This window comes from Panonychus citri, unplaced genomic scaffold (genome assembly GCF_014898815.1).
Source record: "Panonychus citri isolate SS breed McGregor unplaced genomic scaffold, ASM1489881v1 Contig00033, whole genome shotgun sequence".
NCBI lineage: Eukaryota > Metazoa > Arthropoda > Arachnida > Trombidiformes > Tetranychidae > Panonychus > Panonychus citri.
In genome coordinates, this window is record NW_026515438.1 from 975041 (window position 1) to 995681 (window position 20641).

At 32.5% G+C, this 20641-nt stretch overlaps 5 protein-coding genes and 1 pseudogene across 5 annotated transcripts; 5 read left to right on the plus strand and 1 right to left on the minus strand.

The window, feature by feature from the left end:
* The first annotated feature begins 2380 nt into the window (after window positions 1-2380).
* Window positions 2381-4857, plus strand: LOC128397482 (uncharacterized). Its single transcript, XM_053358211.1, is given in 4 exon segments — window positions 2381-3432; window positions 3514-4385; window positions 4387-4440; window positions 4504-4857. Coding segments are annotated over 4 exon segments (2034 nt in total). The 5' UTR covers window positions 2381-2579; the 3' UTR covers window positions 4759-4857.
* A 250-nt stretch (window positions 4858-5107) lies between these two features.
* LOC128397483 (uncharacterized) lies at window positions 5108-7443 on the plus strand. Its single transcript, XM_053358212.1, has 3 exons — window positions 5108-6121; window positions 6208-7136; window positions 7191-7443. The coding sequence occupies exons 1-3, from the start codon at window positions 5305-5307 to the stop codon at window positions 7440-7442; spliced, it is 1998 nt and encodes a 665-aa protein (XP_053214187.1). The 5' UTR covers window positions 5108-5304; the 3' UTR covers window position 7443.
* Window positions 7444-7704: 261 nt separating this feature from the next.
* Window positions 7705-9893, plus strand: LOC128397495 (uncharacterized). The gene is given in 5 exon segments (XM_053358223.1): window positions 7705-7822; window positions 7854-8561; window positions 8642-8896; window positions 8899-9569; window positions 9623-9893. Coding segments are annotated over 5 exon segments (2010 nt in total). The 3' UTR covers window positions 9881-9893.
* A 158-nt stretch (window positions 9894-10051) lies between these two features.
* Window positions 10052-13522, plus strand: LOC128397494 (uncharacterized; annotated as a pseudogene).
* A 1161-nt stretch (window positions 13523-14683) lies between these two features.
* Window positions 14684-16668, plus strand: LOC128397485 (uncharacterized). Its single transcript, XM_053358214.1, has 3 exons — window positions 14684-15355; window positions 15430-16361; window positions 16420-16668. Exons 1-3 carry the CDS (start codon window positions 14863-14865, stop codon window positions 16666-16668), a joined length of 1674 nt encoding a protein of 557 aa, XP_053214189.1. The 5' UTR covers window positions 14684-14862.
* A 524-nt stretch (window positions 16669-17192) lies between these two features.
* LOC128397479 (N-acetylgalactosaminyltransferase 7-like) lies at window positions 17193-20294 on the minus strand. Its single transcript, XM_053358208.1, has 2 exons — window positions 19415-20294; window positions 17193-19327 (listed from the first exon to the last, which is right to left on the minus strand). Exons 1-2 carry the CDS (start codon window positions 19729-19731, stop codon window positions 17560-17562), a joined length of 2085 nt encoding a protein of 694 aa, XP_053214183.1. The 5' UTR covers window positions 19732-20294; the 3' UTR covers window positions 17193-17559.
* Between the last annotated feature and the right edge of the window lie 347 nt (window positions 20295-20641).

Genomic DNA, 20641 nt, shown 5'->3' on the forward strand with positions numbered 1-20641 from the left:
GATTCTTATCGTTTTATTCTTGACGATACGATTTTCATATTAATGGGAGATCATGGTAATCGCATCGGGCCTTCATTAAAAACTGGATACGGTCAAATAGAAACTCGAATGCCTCTTTTTGGTATTCATATTCCACCTAAACTATTATCAGAACATAAACATTTGTCCGAATATTTAAAGAAAAACGAGAAAAAGTTGACCACTTGGTTAGATGTTCGAGAAATACTAAAAGACATAAAGTGTTGCTAATCCAAATGGCACAAACTTTTAAATCGATTATCTAAAAAACTATTTAAGTTAAATAGATTATTTTTTCACAAATAAATAGATTAATATCTCATAAATTAACATGGAAAAATTCAGATCAGTCCGATTTTCAGTCTCGACATGGCAACTTTTTGTTCAAGAGATCACCGAAAAATAATCGGGAATGTTTATTGTTCATTGAAAAATACCTTGAAAAAAAGTGAAATTGTGCGAAAATTATCTGATTTGAATATTCCAAAAAGAACTTGTTATAGAATTTTATCTCAAATCGACAATGGAATCTTCAGTGTTGATAGAAAAGTGAATTCAACAAAATTAACACCAAGAATTATGTCACGTCTGAGGAAATTGTGAAATAATAAAATATTCATCGGATATAATGCTCTGGCTAAAAAGTTCAATGTTCATCATTCGACGATGAAAAAATGGTGTTCAAAAATTGGAATTTTCGTGAGAAATCGTCGAGTGATTCCAAAATATTCAGATAAACAACTTTCAACGTTACCAACGAAAATCGCTAAGTTACGAAAACTTTTTTCTTCTTATGATGAAATTATCCTTGATGATGAAACTTATTTCGATGTCGATGGAACTAGAAATTCATTTAACAATCGTTATTCATTTATTGATCGGGAATCAGTTTCCCCTGAAATCAAGTTTCAGCCGAAATCGAAATTCCCAAAAAAAGTTTTGTTATGGTTAGCAATAAGTTCAAAGGGATTATCTCGTCCATATTTCCATGTAGTTAAAGGAGCAGTTAATTCTAATATATATATATGAATGAATGTTTGCCTCGATTAAAAAGTTTCATCAATAAATATCATCATGAAGATAAGGTTTTATTCTGGCCTGACTTAGCAACATCTCACTATGCTAGAGTAACTCAAGATCGACTCAAAAAGTTAAAAATTCAATTCGTACCTCGAATTTCAAACCCACCCAACTGTCCACAGCTTCGTCCGATCGAAAAGTTCTGGGCCATTTTGAAATCGCGAGTTTATGCTGGTGGTTTCAAAGCAAAATCAGAATCAGAATTGATAAAAAGGATAAAAAACAATCAAAAACCTCGAACCTACACTTCCCATCACTTTAATGGCCAACTTACGCAAGAAGGTTCGAAAAGCTGAAGACAATGGAATTTTTTCAGTTCTATGATAATATTTTTTTTGCTCATGATAATTTCTATCTTTTCTGAAAAAATCATCAATTAAACTTAATTATTTAATTAAATATCGACAATTGAAATTTGTGCCATTTCGATTAGCAACACTTTAGTAGCTGGTCAATATACTCCAATTGTATCTTCTTCTAAAAGAAAAGCTTATTCCGTTTGGCGAGAAGAGATTCCATCGGATAGAACTTGTCGAGATGCTCTAATTCCAATAGAGTTTTGTTTATGCTCGAAAAAACATAGTATACCAGTCAATAAACAGCACAAAAGATCTTTGGCTTGTGGAAGGAGATATTTCAAGACTCAATTCTTACGGACGACAGTCGAAGTGTATCCACGAAAAAGTCCTCCGGAAATACTGTTACTGTCAACGTGAATTCTTTGATCGTGGTTATTAAAATATCTATTGTATCATCTAATAATAAGAATCAATAGCTCCCAACAACATTTTGGATTTTATCGTCAAAGAGAAAGATTAACCCAAAGACGTCAATCCAAATCTTTATGATTGGAATAGTGATCATTACGTATTCTCAAGTTTCATCTCGCTATTTTCATGGGCTGAATTCAAACGATATTTGGTAACAAACACTTTTGTGAAAAGGTTTCAGCCGCACAAAGAACTTTTTTTATTCTTTTTCTCTTCAATTACGATTTAAACCAAAGTTACAATCCATTGAGACATTTACATGTATTTCTCTCGATTGGCGATTAAAAAGCTTTCAAGAGCAACTTAATAATCGAGGTAGACTCAATAATCAAATTGATTATTCATTTGAAAATGCTAGAAAACTTTTGAATCAAACAATAGAGTTGCAGCTGATTGAGAATAAACAATTGGAACTGTTTAAAAGGACTGTAAATTTATCCAGTAGTTTTCTAAAAGAGTCTCTTAGTTACCAGAATTTGGAAGAATATTATTGTTGTTAAAGAAGCAATCATTTTATCAATTCTTTGATTATCTTGCGTAAACTAATTGGATTTTACTCTGATCTCAGTTAAGATTTATTATTTATAATTGTGAGTTTTAATGAAATCAACGGAAAAACAATTTTAGAGTAGTTAGTTTGATTGAAGAAGTTGAAACCGTTGGGACAATCCATTAGGAACAATTGATTATTATTGTGTTGGTTATTATCAAATGGAATTCAAATTATGGTTTCAAGTGAAGCAAAAAGTGTTTCTTGTGTTCGTTATTCTTGTAGTTTATATAATTTTTGAAGTTCTCTTTTTGGTGGAAGATGATTCATCTAATCCATACTATGAGAGAATTGTTAATAGACCATCATTTTATTCATACGATGAAAGAGATGAATGGTTTGAATCGACAAATTCATCTTTCTGTGAGCTTCCCTTTAATATGGACCCATATGATCCAATGATTAAAGTTTTCATTCATCAAGAAAACTCTTTTATTAATTGTAGTAAATCAAATGATTCGTTTTATAACCTTAGTGATGGAAAATCTTTATCGTACATGAATGATGTGGATGGAATTGTTCATATTTTTCGTATTCAAGAGTACGATAAATCGTTGAAGTGTCTTTACCAGCAGTTCGATCGAGATGGTGAATCGGATAAAAAGATAAAATATTTTGAATGGAAACCGATAATTGGATATGAATTAGATTTGGAAAAACTCGGAATCGAGTTTGTTATAATTGAATGTTTTCTATCGAATGAATTAATTTATACAAATATTCATTCATGGCCAAGTCGAGTTCCAAGTTCATCATCATTAAGAATTGTTAATAATTCCTCTTCGTTTTCTTCATCTTTTGAATTAACAATTAATGAAAGTCAATTGATTAATAATCGATCGACAAAACCTTCAGTGATGTTTCTGATAATCGAATCGATTTCTTACCTTAATTACAAACGATTCATGTCACAAACGGAACTCGCAGTGTCCAAATTATCAAATTTCTTTATTCTCAGAGGATTGAATAAACTCGCAGATAATTCGTATCCAAACATGATGCCAATTCTAACAGGTATGCAAATTAGTTTGAACTTCTATGTGATGATTTTTTTGCATGATGGAATCAAATTAAATTATGATTTTTCCATATTAGGCCACCGTCCACGCTACGAGCAATGGCCTTTCAATATGTCTAATGAAAATGGTCCATTTGATGAGGTTCCGTTCATATGGAAAGATTTTAAGGCTTTAAATTACACCACTGGTTATATTGAAGATGATCCTACGTATCAGTTGTTATCCTATTCGTTGCAAGGATTCCGTAGACATCCCGTTGATTGGTATCCTAGACCCTATTGGTTAGAAATGGACATATTATTAAGATCCAAATACCGTGAATTTTGCTATAATGGCGAACCGAAAATCGTTCATTGGTTGAAACAAGTAAAACAATTTCTCAACAAAGCAACGAGATCTAATTTACCTTTTTTCCTTTGGTCATTTTATATTCAAGTTACTCATACTGATTTCAACAAAGCTCAAATGATCGATGGATATATCGCTGATTTTATTGATTCTTATCGTTCTATTCTTGATGATACGATTTTCATACTAATGGGAGATCATGGTAATCGTTATGGGCTTCCTCTTCAGACTGCTTATGCTCAGATAGAATCTCGAATGCCTCTTTTTGGTATTCATATTCCACCTAAACTATTATCAGAACATAAACATTTATCCGAATATTTAAAGAAAAACGAGAAAAAGTTGACCACTTGGTTAGATGTTCGAGAAATACTAAAAGACATAGTAGCTGGTCAATATACTCCAATTGTATCTTCTTCTAAAAGAAAAGCATATTCCGTTTGGCGAGAAGAGGTTCCATCGAATAGAACTTGTCAAGATGCTCTAATTCCAATGGAGTTTTGTTTATGCTCGAAAAAACATATTGTTTCAACCAATTTAGCGTTCGCACGGCATTTAGCTTCCGTCGTAATAGATCATCTCAATCAACTTCTACAAGTATATCGACAAAGATATTTGTCTTCCATTGTCCCTTAAAGAGATTCACAGTCTCAAAGTAAGTTAATTCATCTTGATATTTCTATGAAAACTAATTCACGTTTCCTCTTGCAAATTTCAGAGTGTCGATATGAATGATAACCCTCACATTAATCGATCTGAAGTAATCCTATCTGTCCATCCTTCTAATGGTACTTTCCAAGCTCAGTTATATGAAACAGTTGACGCAATGAACGCTACAAGCTGGTCTGTAGAAGGAGATATCTCAAGAATTAACTCTTATGGGTTTCAGTCTCTTTGCATCATGCATGAAAAAGTCCTCATGAAATATTGTTACTGTCGAATTCAATCGAGACCCGGTCAGAAGCCCATTTGAAGTTGATAGATGAAAAAAATGTCCAAGATCATTTCATAGTCACTTCACTTCATTTGGTAATAAATTTTTAATTGTAAACCACGATTCGGTCTACAATTTAATTGGTAACATTTTATTTACTAATTTCTATCTTTAGACTCGTAGATGTTAATTAACAAATTGAATAGGTAATTTCATTGAAAAGGTGAGCAAATAATTGAATTGAATTGAAGCTTCTACACAGTTGAAACAAACAAAATGACTTCAAATGTTTCCATTCATTTGTGAGTATCTCAATCAGTTCCATGCAAAAAGAAAGTAACAACAAGAGTATTTTACCAATTATTGATTGAAAATTAATATTGAGAAAAAACCATAATACCGTTGTGAATTCTTGATGAATCTGTAATAGAATCAACATCAACCTGAACTCAGTCAGGAATTGACTGTGACAACTTTAAGGAAATAAGTCCATTAAAAGTCTTCTGCTAGTGAAGTTGAATGATTTTAATTGTTGGTGAATTTGATAACCGGCAGAGAATTAAATAAATTTGTTCGAATTGGCAAATGGGATACAAATTACGATATCAAACGAAGCGAAAAGTGTTTCTCGCGTTCATTTTCCTTGTAGTTTATATAACTTTTGAAGTTCTCTTTTTGGTGGAAGATGATCCAATCCCTATTGATAAACCGTCATTTCATTTATACGATGAGAAGGATGAATGGTTTGAATCAAAAAATTCTTCTTGTAATCTTCCCTTTAATGTGGACCCTTATGATCCAATGATTAAAACTTTCATTCATCAAGAAAACTCTTTTATTAATTGTAGTAAATCAAATGATTCGTTTTACAACCTTAGTGATGGAAAATCTTTATCGTACATGAATGATGTGGATGGAATTGTTCATATTTTTCGTATTCAAGAGTACGATAAGTCGTTAAAGTGCCTTTACCAGCAGTTCGATCGAGATGGTGATTCTGATAAAAAGATAAAATATTTTGAATGGAAACCGATAATTGGATATGAATTAGATTTGGAAAAACTCGGAATCGAGTTTGTTATAATTGAATGTTTTCTATCGAATGAATTAGTTTATACTAATATTCATTCATGGCCAAGTCGAGTTCCAAGTTCATCATCATTAAGAATTGTTAATAATTCATCTTCTGAATTAACAATTAATGAAAGTCAATTGATTAATAATCGATTGACAAAACCTTCAGTGATGTTTCTGATAATCGAATCGATGTCTTACCTTAATTACAAACGATTCATGTCAAAAACGGAACTCGCAGTGTCCAAATTATCAAATTTCTTTATTCTCAAAGGATTGAATAAACTCGCAGATAATTCGTATCCAAACATGATACCAATTCTAACAGGTATGAAAATTAAGAAAAAGGGATCTTCTCTTTTTCATTGATTGTAAGTATATCGAGTTAATTGAGACTTTCGTATTGAATTTGAGGTCACCGCCCATACTACGAGAATTGGCCTTTCAATATGTCTAGCGAAAAAGGTCCATTTGATGAAGTACCGTTCATATGGAAAGCTTTTAAGGCTTTAAATTACACCACTGGTTATATTGAGGATCATCCTAAACTAGCATTGCTGAATTTCATGGCTAAAGGATTCCTTAAACCTCCCGTTGATTGGTATCCTAGACCTTATTGGTTAGAAATGGACAAATCACTAAAATCTGAAAACAGTGATTTTTGTTATAACGAAAAACCGAAAATCGATTATTGGTTTAAACAAGTAAAACAATTACTCAACAAAGCAACGAAATCCAATTTACCTTTTTTTCTATGGTCGTTTTACATTCAAGTTACTCATAGTGATTTCAACAAAGCTCAATTTATCGATGGATATATCGCTGATTTTATTGATTCTTATCGTTCTATTCTTGATGATACGATTTTCATACTAATGGGAGATCATGGTAATCGTTATGGCCCTTCGTTAAAAACTAGTTACGGTCAAATAGAAACTCGAATGCCTCTTTTCGGTATTCATATTCCACCTAAACTTTTATCAGAACATAAACATTTGTCCGAATATTTAAAGAAAAACGAGAAAAAGTTGACCACTTGGTTAGATGTTCGAGAAATACTAAAAGACATAGTAGCTGGTCAATATACTCCAATTGTATCTTCTTCTAAAAGAAAAGCTTATTCTGTTTGGCGAGAAGAGGTTCCATCGAATAGAACTTGTCAAGATGCTCTAATTCCAATGGAGTTTTGTTTATGCTCGAAAAAACATAGTATGCCAGTCAATTCAGCGTTCGCTCGACATTTATCTTCCATTGTGATAGATCATCTCAATGGACTTCTATCCGAGTATATTGACAATAATGTTTGTCTTCCATTGTCCCTTAAAGAGATTCACAGTCTCAAGGTGAGTTAATCTACTTACTAATGAATCCAATTCACTTTTCATTTTTTATTTTAGAGTGTAGATCTAATAAACGATAATAATGACACAAACAGATCTGAAATAACATTATCTGTTCATCCATCTAATGGTACTTTCCAAGCACTTTTACATCAAACAATTAATTCGCAAAAAGCAAGAGATTACCGTTGGGCTGTAGAAGGAGATATTTCAAGAATCGACTCTTATGGGTTTCAATCTCACTGCATCATGCATGAAAAAGTTCTCATTAAATACTGTTACTGTCGAGTCCAGTTGATGCCCGTTTAAAAGTCCAATAGGCCATAACAGCCGAGTATCGTTCCATGTCAATTCTTGAGCTTCACTTGTTAATAAATTTGTAAAAACCAATTTATTCAATTTTAAACAAAGTTTAGATTAAATGAAACATTTTTTAAGTTTTAACCGATAAGGAATAGACAATTTCAGGCAAAAGGTGAGTAAATAATTTAATTGACACTATTTAACACTGTCAATTCAGATTAGGTGACTGAAGTTCACTGCAATAGGATTGATTTGGTGTGTTTTTCAAATGGGGATTTCTAAATTCTGGTTTCCTACGAAGCGGAAAATGTTTCTTCTATTGGTTTTTCTTTTAATTTTTATGGTTTTTGAAGTTCTCTTTTTTGGAGAAATTAATCTAATCCCGGGTTATAGTTCATCTAATCCATACTGAGAGAGATGAATGGTATGAATCAACAAATTTTTCTTCATGTGATCTTCCCTTTAATATGGATCCTTATGATCCAATAATTGAAGTTTTCATGCGACGAGAAGATCATTTTATTAATTGTAGTAAATCAAATAATGGAAAACCGAATTCTTTGTACAATATTAATGATGGAAAATCTTTATCACATATGAATGATGTGGATGGAATTGTTCGTATTTTTCGTATTCGAGAGCACAAGGAGTCACTAACGTGCTTTTATCAACAGTTTGATCGAGATGGTGATTCCGACAACAAGATCAAGTATTTTGATTGGAAACCGATAATTGGACATAAATTAGATTTGGAAAAACTTGGAATCGAATTTGTTATAATCAAATGTTTTCTCGTGTCTGTTAAATTAGTTTATACTAATATTCATTCATGGCCAAGTCGAGTTCCAAGTTCATCATCATTAAGAATTGTTAATAATTCCTCTTCAATTTTCTCTTCTTCTGCATTAACAACATACGAAAATCATACAAATAATTTGATTAATAATCGATCTACAAAACCTTCAGTGATGTTTCTAATAATCGAATCGATGTCTTACCTTAATTACAAACGATTCATGTCAAAAACGGAATTCGCTTTATCCAAATTATCGAATTTCTTTATTCTCAGAGGATTGAATAAACTCGGAGAAAATTCATATCCAAACATGATGCCACTTCTATCAGGTATGAAAATTAGCTTGTGCTTCTTAACGATTATTCTTTTGCATGATAGAAACCAGTTAATTAAAACTTTTGAATTTTAGGTCACCGTCCAAACTACGAGAATTGGCCTTTCAATTTGTCCAGTGAAAAAGGTCCATTCGATGAAGTACCGTTCATATGGAAAGATTTTAAAGCTAAAAATTACACCACTGGCTATATTGAAGATCATCCAATAATTGCATTAATGAATTTCATTGCTAAAGGATTCCGTAAGCCCCCCGTTGATTGGTATCCTAGGCCATATTGGTTAGTTATGGATAAACTTCAAGGTTCCAAATTCCGTGACATTTGTTATAATGAAAACCGAAAATCGTTTATTGGTTGAAACAAGTGAAACAATTTCTCAACAAAGCAACGAAGTCAAATTTACCTTTTTTCCTTTGGTCGTTTTATATTCGCGTTACACATGATGATTTTAATATGGCTCAATCGATCGATGGACATATTGCTGATTTTATTGATTCTTATCGTTCTATTCTTGATGATACGATTTTCATACTAATGGGAGATCATGGTAATCGGTTAGGACCTTCATTAAGAACTGCATATGGTCAAATAGAAACTCGAATGCCTCTTTTTGGTATTCATATTCCACCTAAACTATTATCAGAACATAAACATTTGTCCGAATATTTAAAGAAAAACGAGAAAAAGTTGACCACTTGGTTAGATGTTCGAGAAATACTAAAAGACATAGTAGCTGGTCAATATACTCCAATTGTATCTTCTTCTAAAAGAAAAGCTTATTCTGTTTGGCGAGAAGAGGTTCCATCGAATAGAACTTGTCAAGATGCTCTAATTCCAATGGAGTTTTGTTTATGCTCGAAAAAACATATTATACCAATCAATTCAGCGTTCGCACGACATTTAGCTTCCGTTGTGATAGATCATCTCAATCAACTTCTATCCAAGTATATTGACAATAATATTTGTCTTCCATTGTTTCTTAAAAAGATTCAAAGTCTCAAGGTGAGTTAATCTATTTACTAATGAATCCAATTCACTTTTCATTTTTATTTCAGAATTTAGATCTAAATGAAAACAATCCTATCAATCGATCTGAAATAACATTATCTGTTCATCCATCTAATGGTACTTTCCAAGCGCTTTTATATCAAACAGTAGACACAACAGATGACCGTTGGTCGGTGGAAGGAGATATTTCAAGAATAGATGTTTATGGAAGTCAATCGATTTGTATTAATGATAAAATCCTAAGAAAATATTGTTACTGTCGAATACAATTGAGGCCTGTTCAGAAGACCATTGGACGATTATAGATAAAAAAAAATGCCAAAGTTCGTATCATGTTTCTTTTACAAAAAGTTTGTTTCATTCTAATAATTTAGTTTACAATTAAACTGAAAACATTTGATTCTACAAATAGTAATTGTGTTGATTAACTCGTGAAACAGGTAATTGGTTTGAGAAGCTGAGTAAATAATGTAATTAAAGCTTCTACTCCATTTCTTAAAGTGGGTCTCAGTTAGTTTCAAGTCTATTTAATTGGGACACCCTTTAGAAAATGGAAGCATCTAAACTAAAGATTAATAGGAAGATTCACCACTCAACGAGATGTGTCAATGTGGTTTTCACATCTTAGGGAAAACTATGAGATCCAGAGGGAGCATCGAGTATACGAAAGCCGATGAAGAGCTGATTTCATGGGAATTTAAAGTCTATTCATGTATTAATTGTTCTTCGAGTTTTTAAGTTTGAAATTTTTTATATTCAAAGTTTTTGTGTAGTTAAATTGATTGGTTTTAATGATTGGTGAATTTTATGAACTGGATTTGAATTGTGTTAATTGTTTCGAATGGGATACAAATTCAGGTTTCCTACGAAGCGGAAAGTGTTTCTTTTATTTGTTTTTCTTTCGATTTTTATGGTTTTGAAGTTCTCTTTTTTGGAGAAATTAATCTAATCCCGGGTTATAGTTCATCTAATCCATACTTTGAGAGAGATGAATGGTATGAATCAACAAATTTTTCTTCATGTGATCTTCCCTTTAATATGGATCCTTATGATCCAATAATTGAAGTTTTCATGCGACGAGAAGATCATTTTATTAATTGTAGTAAATCAAATAATGGAAAACCGAATTCTTTGTACAATGTTAATGATGGAAAATCTTTATCACATATGAATGATGTGGATGGAATTGTTCGTATTTTTCGTATTCGAGAACACAAGGAGTCATTAAAGTGCTTTTATCAACAGTTTGATCGAGATGGTGATTCAGACAATAAGATCAAGTATTTTGATTGGAAACCGATAATTGGATATAAATTAGATTTGGAAAAACTTGGAATCGAGTTTGTTATAATCAAATGTTTTCTCGTGTCTGTTAAATTAGTTTATAGTAATATTCATTCATGGCCAAGTCGAGTTCCAAGTTCATCATCATTAAGAATTGTTAATAATTCCTCTTCTTCTGCATTAACAACGTACGAAAATCATACAAATAATTTGATTAATAATCGATCTACAAAACCTTCAGTGATGTTTCTGATAATCGAATCGATGTCTTACCTTAATTACAAACGATTCATGTCAAAAACGGAACTCGCAGTGTCCAAATTATCAAATTTCTTTATTCTCAGAGGATTGAATAAACTCGGAGACAATTCATATCTAAATATGATTCCACTTCTAACAGGTAAGGAACAACCAACATGAAGGAAATCGATGATTTGTCTTCATAAGATTACATTCAAGAATTGAAAATAATTATCAAATAGAGAGCTGAATGTCTAAACTTGAAAAACAAAATTTTCTGTAAGTTTTATGACAAAAATGTAATAAAAATTAATTTGGAAGCGCATTGGACTTAACATAAGGAAAAGTCCAATAAACGTTTTGAAAATTAAAAACTTTTTCGAATACTTTTCTTCGACTTTGGTAATGTTAGCAGTTAATAGCAACAAATTAGATTTAATTGTCATTTTTAACGTCATTTCAGGTCACCGTCCATACTACGAGAAATGGCCTTTCAAGATGTCAAGTGAAAATGGTCCATTCGATGAAGTACCGTTCATATGGAAAGATTTTAAAGCTAAAAATTACACCACTGGTTATATTGAAGATTATCAACATATTGCATTGCTTAACTATTTAGTAAAAGGGTTCCGCACCTCCCGTTGATTGGTACCCGAGACCCTTTTGGTTAATAATGGACAGATTACTAAGATACAAAATCCATGAAATTTGTTATAATGAAAAACCGAAAATCGATTATTGGTTGAAACAAGTAAAACAATTTCTCAACAAAGCAACGAAATCCAATTTACCTTTTTTCCTTTGGTCCTTTAACATTCAAATGACACACGATGATTTCAACTTGGCTCAATCGATCGATGGACATATTGCTGATTTTATTGATTCTTATCGTTCTATTCTTGATGATACGATTTTCATACTGATGGGAGATCATGGTAATCGATTAGGACCATCTATGCAGACTGGTTATGCTCAGATAGAAACTCGAATGCCTCTTTTTGGTATTCATATTCCACCTAAATTAAGATGTGTTCACTAGAATTTGACAAAAAGTTTGGGTCTTTTTTTTGCTTCTCTCTGATTGTTTACAATTAATTAAATTATATAAAATGAAAGTTCAGCTATTCATCTACATTCATGAAAATTTCAAAAATTTGATGAAAGGTTTTAAACAATTAAAAAATCATGAAAATCAGAATTTTCACCATATTTTTCGAATTAATGGCTTTTTAACGAGAACCAAAGGTCACATTTGATTTTTGAAAACACCAAAAGATGCTCAGAGGCAATGATAAAAAACCGTAAAGGTTAAAGGTTACCATGAAATCGCATATTAAAAATATGCTAATTTAAAAATTCTGACCAAACGCATTTCTTGCTCTCCATGTTAATTTCTCATAGAGAATAACATAAAAAATTTTCGAAAATTTGGGAACTTTTTTTCAAAATTTAATTGTTTAAAAACCTTTCATCAGAATTTTTTGAAATTTTTCATGAATGTAGATGAATAGCTGAACTTTCATTTTATATAATTTAATTAATTGTAAACAATCAGAAAGAAGCAAAAATAAGACCCAAACTTTTTGTCAAATTCTAGTGAACACATCTTATTATCAGAACATAAACATTTATCTGAATATTTAAAGAAAAACGAGAAAAAGTTGACCACTTGGTTAGATGTTCGAGAAATACTAAAAGACATAGTAGCTGGTCAATATACTCCAATTGTATCTCCTTCTAAAAGAAAAGCTTATTCCGTTTGGCGAGAAGAGGTTCCATCGAATAGAACTTGTCAAGATGCTCTAATTCCAATGGAGTTTTGTTTATGCTCGAAAAAACATATTATACCAATCAATTCAGCGTTCGCTCGACATTTATCTTCCATTGTGATAGATCATCTCAATCAACTTCTATCCAAGTATATTGACAGCAATATTTGTCTTCCATTTTCCCTTAAAGAGATTCACAGTCTCAAGGTGAGTTAATCTATTTACTAATGAATCCAATTCACACTTCATTTTGCATTTCAGAATTTAGATCTAAATGAAAACAATCCCATCAATCGATCTGAAATAACATTATCTGTTCATCCATCTAATGGTACTTTCCAAGCGCTTTTATATCAAACAGTAGACACAACAGATGACCGTTGGTCGGTGGAAGGAGATATTTCAAGAATAGATGTTTATGGAAGTCAATCGATTTGTATTGGTGATAAAATCCTAAGAAAATATTGTTACTGTCGATTACAATTGAGGCCCGTTAAGAAGCCCATTGGACGATTATAGATAGAAAATAAATGAAAATTTTTTCAACTTCAATTTTAATATTCACTTGGCAATAAATTTTACGTTTTGTAAAAATGAATTATAGTTGTTACTAGATGAGAAAGTTTTTAAATAATAATTAAGGTAAATTATTGTCATGGAAGGTTAGGAGAAATCAAGGAATTAATTGATCCAGTTCAGTTTCTCTTTGTAATTTCAAGGGAAACCCATTAATTGTACATAAAAAACACATCCATAAGGCACATCACAGATAATTGATTAAAAACGCAGCAACAGATGAGAGCTAATTAATCGGAGGATTATAATTTTGTTTGATTAGTGAAGCTTCACAATTAAGAGCACATTATGTTTTCGGTCGTGTTGTTGGTTGATAGGAATGTAATTTAAATATAATAATAATAATGATGGAGAATAATCCAAATCAATCCAATGGAAGAATATAAATTTTGTGTTTGGGTGAAATTGAGTTGATTGGCTTTGAATGTAATTTAATTAGTGAAGATGATGATTAATTCTGACAATTATTCCTCTTCTTTGTAGGGCGATTTTAGCTTAGACAAAACCCTTTTACTATTTTCACATTGACGTTTGTATCGCTATTTTTAACCTTCTAGAGCACTACCGTTCGCAAAGTCTGCTTCAGGGATCCTTCCATCCCCGAAGAGAACTCGGTCTCGATGAAGCTTCGCCCCTCTACTTATGAGCACCAGTTTCTGGAGCCACAGGTTGATCTTTGTATTCATTTCACGTTTTTCCTTTTAGATTAATTGGTCTCGAATAATATTATCCAACTAATTTCCAAGCACAATTTTATCGAGAATGAATCTTATGGTTTTTAGAACTTTTTATCCTAGATTTTTCTATTTGTTAGGGTCAAATTTGTCCAATTTCTTAATTTAAACAGTCATTTGATATTACAAATTTAAATTGTAAGACTTGTTGACCAACCAATCAAATAGATAATTTTATTGAAAAGGTGAGTAAATAATTAGTAAATTTATTCACTTGAATCCATTAAAACTACGGTTTCAATTTACTAAAACGTGTCTCAGTCAATTCCAAACAAGAAGTCTTTTGTTAGTTAAGTTGATCAGTTTGAATTTTCGGTGAACTCAATTAACAAGAGTTAAATTGCTTGGTTTGAATTGTGTTAATTGTTATCAAATGAGGTACAGATTACGGTTTCCAACGAAGCGAAGAGTGTTTCAAGTTTTCGTTTTCTTTGTAGTTTATATAACTTTTGAAGTTCTCTTTTTGGTAGAAGATCCAATTCCTCGTAAAAGACCATTGAAACTATACTATGAGAGAGATGAATGGTACGAATCAACAAATTCATCTTCTTGTAATCTTCCCTTTAATATGGATCCTTATGATCCAATAATAAAAGTTTTCATTCGTCAAGAGAACTCTTTTATTAATTGTAGTAAATCAAATGATTCTTTTACAACATTGATGATGGAAAATCTTTATCACATATGAATGATGTGGATGGAATTGTTCGTATTCGAGAGCACGATAAGTCGTTAAAGTGCCTTTACCAGCAGTTCGATCGATATGGTGAATCGGATAATATGACCCAACATTTTGATTTGAAACCGATAATTGGATATGAATTAGATTTGGAAAAACTTGGAATCGAATTTGTTTTAATCAAATGTTTTCTCTCCAACGAATTAGTTTATACAAATATTCATTCATGGCCAAGTCGAGTTGCAAGTTCATCATCATTAAGAATTGTTAATAATTCCTCTTCTGAATTAACAATTAATGAAAGTCAATTGATCAATAATCGATCTACAAAACCTTCAGTGATGCTTCTGATAATCGAATCGATGTCTTACCTTAATTACAAACGATTCATGTCAAAAACGGAACTCGCAGTGTCCAAATTATCAAATTTCTTTATTCTCAGAGGAGTAAATAAACTCGCAGACAATACGTATCCGAACATATTGCCACTTCTAACAGGTAAGCCATTAGATAATCACATGTAATTTACTTGAATTGAATAGCAGTGCATCAGAGTTAATTGTGAATTTTAGGTTACCGTCCTTACTATGAGAAATGGCCTTTCACTAGAGGAAGGCAAATTGGTCCATTTGACGAATTGCCGTTCATATGGAAAGATTTTAAAGCTTCCGATTACACCACAGGCTATGTTGAAGATTTTCCTACATGGGGTTTGGTACACTGTTTGACACATAGAGGTTTTCGTAAGCCTCCCGTTGATTGGTATTCTAGACCCTTCTGGTTAGAAATGGACAGACTACAAGAATACGATTACTTTGATGTTTGTTTTAATGGAAAACCGAAAATCGTTTATTGGTTGAAACAAGTGAAACAATTTCTCAACAAAGCAACGAAATCAAATTTACCTTTTTTCCTTTATTCATTTTACATTTTAGTTACTCATGATCATTTTAACAGAGCTCAAATGATCGATGGATATATCGCTGATTTTATTGATTCTTATCGTTCTATTCTTGATGATACGATTTTCATACTAATGGGAGATCATGGTAATCGCATCGGGCCTTCATTAAAAACTGGATACGGTCAAATAGAATCTCGAATGCCTCTTTTCGGTATTCATATTCCACCTAAATTATTATCAGAACATAAACATTTATCTGAATATTTAAAGAAAAACGAGAAAAAGTTGACCACTTGGTTAGATATTCGAGAAATACTAAAAGACATAGTAGCTGGTCAATATACTCCAATTGTATCTTCTTCTAAAAGAAAAGCTTATTCAGTTTGGCGAGAAGAGGTTCCATCGAATAGAACTTGTCAAGATGCTCTAATTCCAATGGAGTTTTGTTTATGCTTGAGAAGACATAGTGTTCCAGTCAATTCAACGCTCGCACGACATTTATCTTCCGTTGTGATAGATCATCTCAATCACCTTCTCTCCGAGTACATTGACAGTAATACTTGTCTTCCATTGTCCCTCAAAAAAATTCATAGCTTCAAGGTGAGTTGATTCATCTTCATTTACCAACAAATCTCATTCACTTTTCAATTTTTCTCAGAAAGTAATAGATCCAGATGACAATAATAAAACCAAGCGATTTGAAACATTAATATCTATGCATCCGTCTAATGGTTTTGTCCAAGCACAACTACTGCGAGCTGAGGACTCAAAAAACGGAAAAGATGACCGCTGGGTTGTGGAAGGAGATGTTTCAAGAATTGATGTTTATGGAAATCAGTCGATTTGTATCAAAGATGAAATCTTAAGGAAATACTGTTATTGTCGAGTCCAGTCGAGATCTGTTTAGAATCCCATTGGTCGTTGATAGAAATGACCAAAGATCGTTTCAATGTCACTCTCAAGATCCACACGGAAATAAATTTGTGCATTTTTAGTAATAAATTTGTTTAATTTCTAAATTGTAAACAATAATTTGGTCTACAATCAAACTGAAAAAATTTGATTTTACAAATTTCAATTGTCAGACTTTATATTTTCCAATTATCTTAATTGTAATAATAAGCACCGGTGGTAAATGTAGCTTCATCAATTAGCTGGTAAACAAAGTGATGATTAAAATTAATCAGGATTAGATGAGTTGTAGTCTAATCGTTGAAGCGTGGTTTCTGTTAGTTAACTCAAAACTTAATCAATCTGATTAATCATCTCGTAATTTAATCAATCAAATTTGAACATCTGAAGTCACTTGAATAAGGAACTAGATCAATAATTAATGAAACTCATCATCATTATCACTATGAATAGTAAATAGAATGAGAAAGTTTTAAATAATAATTAAGGTAAATTATTGTCATGGAAGGTTAGGAGAAATCAAGGAATTAATTGATCCAGTTCAGTTTCTCTTTGTAATTTCAAGGGAAACCCATTAATTGTACATAAAAAACACATCCATAAGGCACATCACAGATAATTGATTAAAAACGCAGCAACAGATGAGAGCTAATTAATCGGAGGATTATAATTTTGTTTGATTAGTGAAGCTTCACAATTAAGAGCACATTATGTTTTCGGTCGTGTTGTTGGTTGATAGGAATGTAATTTAAATATAATAATAATAATGATGCAGAATAATCCAAATCAATCCAATGGAAGAATATAAATTTTGTGTTTGGGTGAAATTGAGTTGATTGGCTTTGAATGTAATTTAATTAGTGAAGATGATGATTAATTCTGACAATTAGTCCTCTTCTTTGTAGGGTGTTATCTTTTTCCATATCCATTGCTGTGCGACTTCATTTGGATCACATTTAGTTAATTTAACGGAAGAATCACTTTTGAAAAATTGTAAGCATTTGGTGGTCGATGTATGAACCATTTGTTTGGTGTGTTCATCAAATGACCAAGGCCCATCAACGGTTCCCAATTTACAGTAAATTAAACTCATCTTATGATTATCGGCATCTATACATCTCTCACCAACACCAAGTTGACCCTCTTCATTGAGACGGAAAAGTTGATTACCACCCGATGAATGGCAAGTGGAAAGATGAACAGTTCGTGGTGGTGCCGATGATCCAGTGTCCAAACATTTGTCGGTCGCTTTGTTTCGCACTTCGCCCCAATGGACATTTGCTGGAAGGGCAGGGAAATGTTTATAAACAACATGACCGATTCGATCCATGAACCAGTCAAATGATTTACATTGAAGTTTATCTTTGATCGCCAATTGAGCGGAAACATCACCAGGATCATAGAAAGTGGCCAAAGGCTCACGGGTGTAGAAATAATCTCGATACTTTTGGTCCCACCAAACTTCAATTACTCTCTTATAATTGGTAATGATTAAAGGTCCTTTTCGTTTATTGGCTAAAGAGCCGAAAGAGTAAGGCATAAATGGCCTGTAAACGTGACCCACTCTAGAACAGGGGACCCAAAGTAAATTACCGCCACATTGCCAAACTTTGAAAGAAAGTTCGAAATTTTCTCCTCCCCAAACCAGTAAATCGGGATCGTAAGTTCCCAGTTCGAGGAAATAATCTTTAGCGATGGCGAACAAACCACCGGCGTGAGTTGGTGCTTCATAAGGTTCGCTGACTTTATGAGTTTTCAAATGCTTGTCCATGTCCACCTCAATCTCTTTATAATACATTCCCCATTCCCAGATTCCTTGGTAATGTTGATCTGGACGAGAATAAACTGATCGATATTCAAAAGTTTCCGAATCAATACCATCGATTATTGGAACTGTAAGTGTTTTCTTATCCCGAGCAATCGGAGCCAATAAAGGTGGTAACCAATTATGATTTACTTCACAATGAGCATCAAGGAAAACAATAACATCCCCTAAGGCATCGTTAGCTCCTCGTGATCTCGAACGGATTAAACCTTCTCGTTTAACATTTCGAATCAATCGCACTTTACCAGATCTTTCATCGAGCTCTTCTCCTTGCAAAGCCTTCTCTTTACTGTAACTAGTTGGATCGAAATGGTGTTTAAATGGACCAAAATGATCCAACAAGTATTTGTTCAGCTCTTCTTTAAGAGGCAATTTATCGGAAAAATCGTCGACCAGTAAAACCTCACGAAGAGCTTGTCGAGGCGATCGTAGTAAAATTGAGTGAACGGTTCGCATCAAAGTCGATAAACCTTCATTGTGAAAAACGACAACAACCGACGCGGTGGGCAAATTTTCACCATAATGCCAGAATTTACATTCATCTAATCTTATATCAGGAACTGATCGATCCATTGGAATCAGTTGACTCGCAGCGATGTTCATACCATATTGTGATTTAAGACTGTGAACCTCTTGATGGTCAATATCTTTCAGTCCATCTAATTTAAATGGTTTACCAGCATCTCCATTTCGTCCCATTAATGGTGATCGGATATCTTCATAATTGCCCAATCTATTTTCTTCAAAGAAAGCATATTTATCGCCATAGGAAAAGGTCGGCATTGCAACGGCAGTTTCGTCAATATGTTTCATTTTATTGTTCCCATTTCTAGAAAATGATGTAAAAAAACATAGAGAAATAAATTAGTTAAATTGTAAACCAAATTATGGTCAAGAAATTGTAACATTTGCTTACCTAATTAAATTGTTATCCATCTTATTATCATCATCACTGGCAGGAGCTGGAGCAACAACAACTCCATTATCACCGATATTGTTGACGCTTTGAATTGCTTGATTATCTTCTTTATCACCACTAATTAAAGGTTGAAATTTTGGATTAATTGGCCTCTTATTGGGCTCATTAACTGGTCTCTTTTCAGTTCCACTTGGCACAAGAGAAATTAACATAAAAGTCGCCAGAACAAGGACACTCATCAAAATAAGAGCGATACTGTATCGTCTTAATCGCACTCGAGATCCTTTGAAAATCAAATCGACCAAAGGTATCATCTTGTAATTAGAATCACCTTCAGATTAAACAATAACAAACTAATGGTTAATCACACTGGTAAAATAATCCTTGCAAAAATTGTAACAATTTGAAGGGATTATTGTTTACAGTCTAAGGGATAGAAGTTGATTTGATTCCTCGGTTGATTGTTGATTTAAAAGGAAAACACCTAAACCAATGACCACAAAATGGTTGACAAGAGGAAAGAAAATGAGAGAGAGAAAAAAAACAAACAAAATTAATAGAAAATCAAATCAATTAGGAGATGATGATGTAGAAAAGAGTCAATTTAAGGTCCATTGATGTGTTTACAGGTTAGATGATGATATTGATGATGATGGAGAAAAAAATGAACAAAAAAGGAGACACAAAATGTTGGAAGATGTTGATGACAATTCTAACCAGTTAAGGTTGATAATCACAATGAAAAGAAGACGATTAAGATGAAGAAGTAAAATAGGAAAAGGTTACGGATGAAATGAGGCCACAAAAACCATCGACATCATCAGAATATCAACTTACTGGTTAAACTCAATGAACGTCATCCTGTTCAGCTGATCCTCCAAACATTATCTTCTCTTTCTTTCTCTCTTTCTTTTTTGGTTTCTTACCTTTCTATTTACAACATAGTGGTGTCTTCATCTCTCTCTCTCTGTCTGTCTGTCTCTCTTTCTCTAACTGATCAGCAATTGTATCATTTTCTGGTACAAAATTTAAGAGTAAACTAATCAAGTGGTGATGATTGACCAGTCAACCGATTGTTTAACTTGTTGGATTTGTGACACGCGATCAGTTGGCGACAATTAAATTTTACCGATGTTATTAGATTGATCTTGGACTTTAAAGTTTTTTTTTGAACTTGACTTTTGTTTCAAGTTGATTTGGAGACGTTCAAATTGTTAATATTGA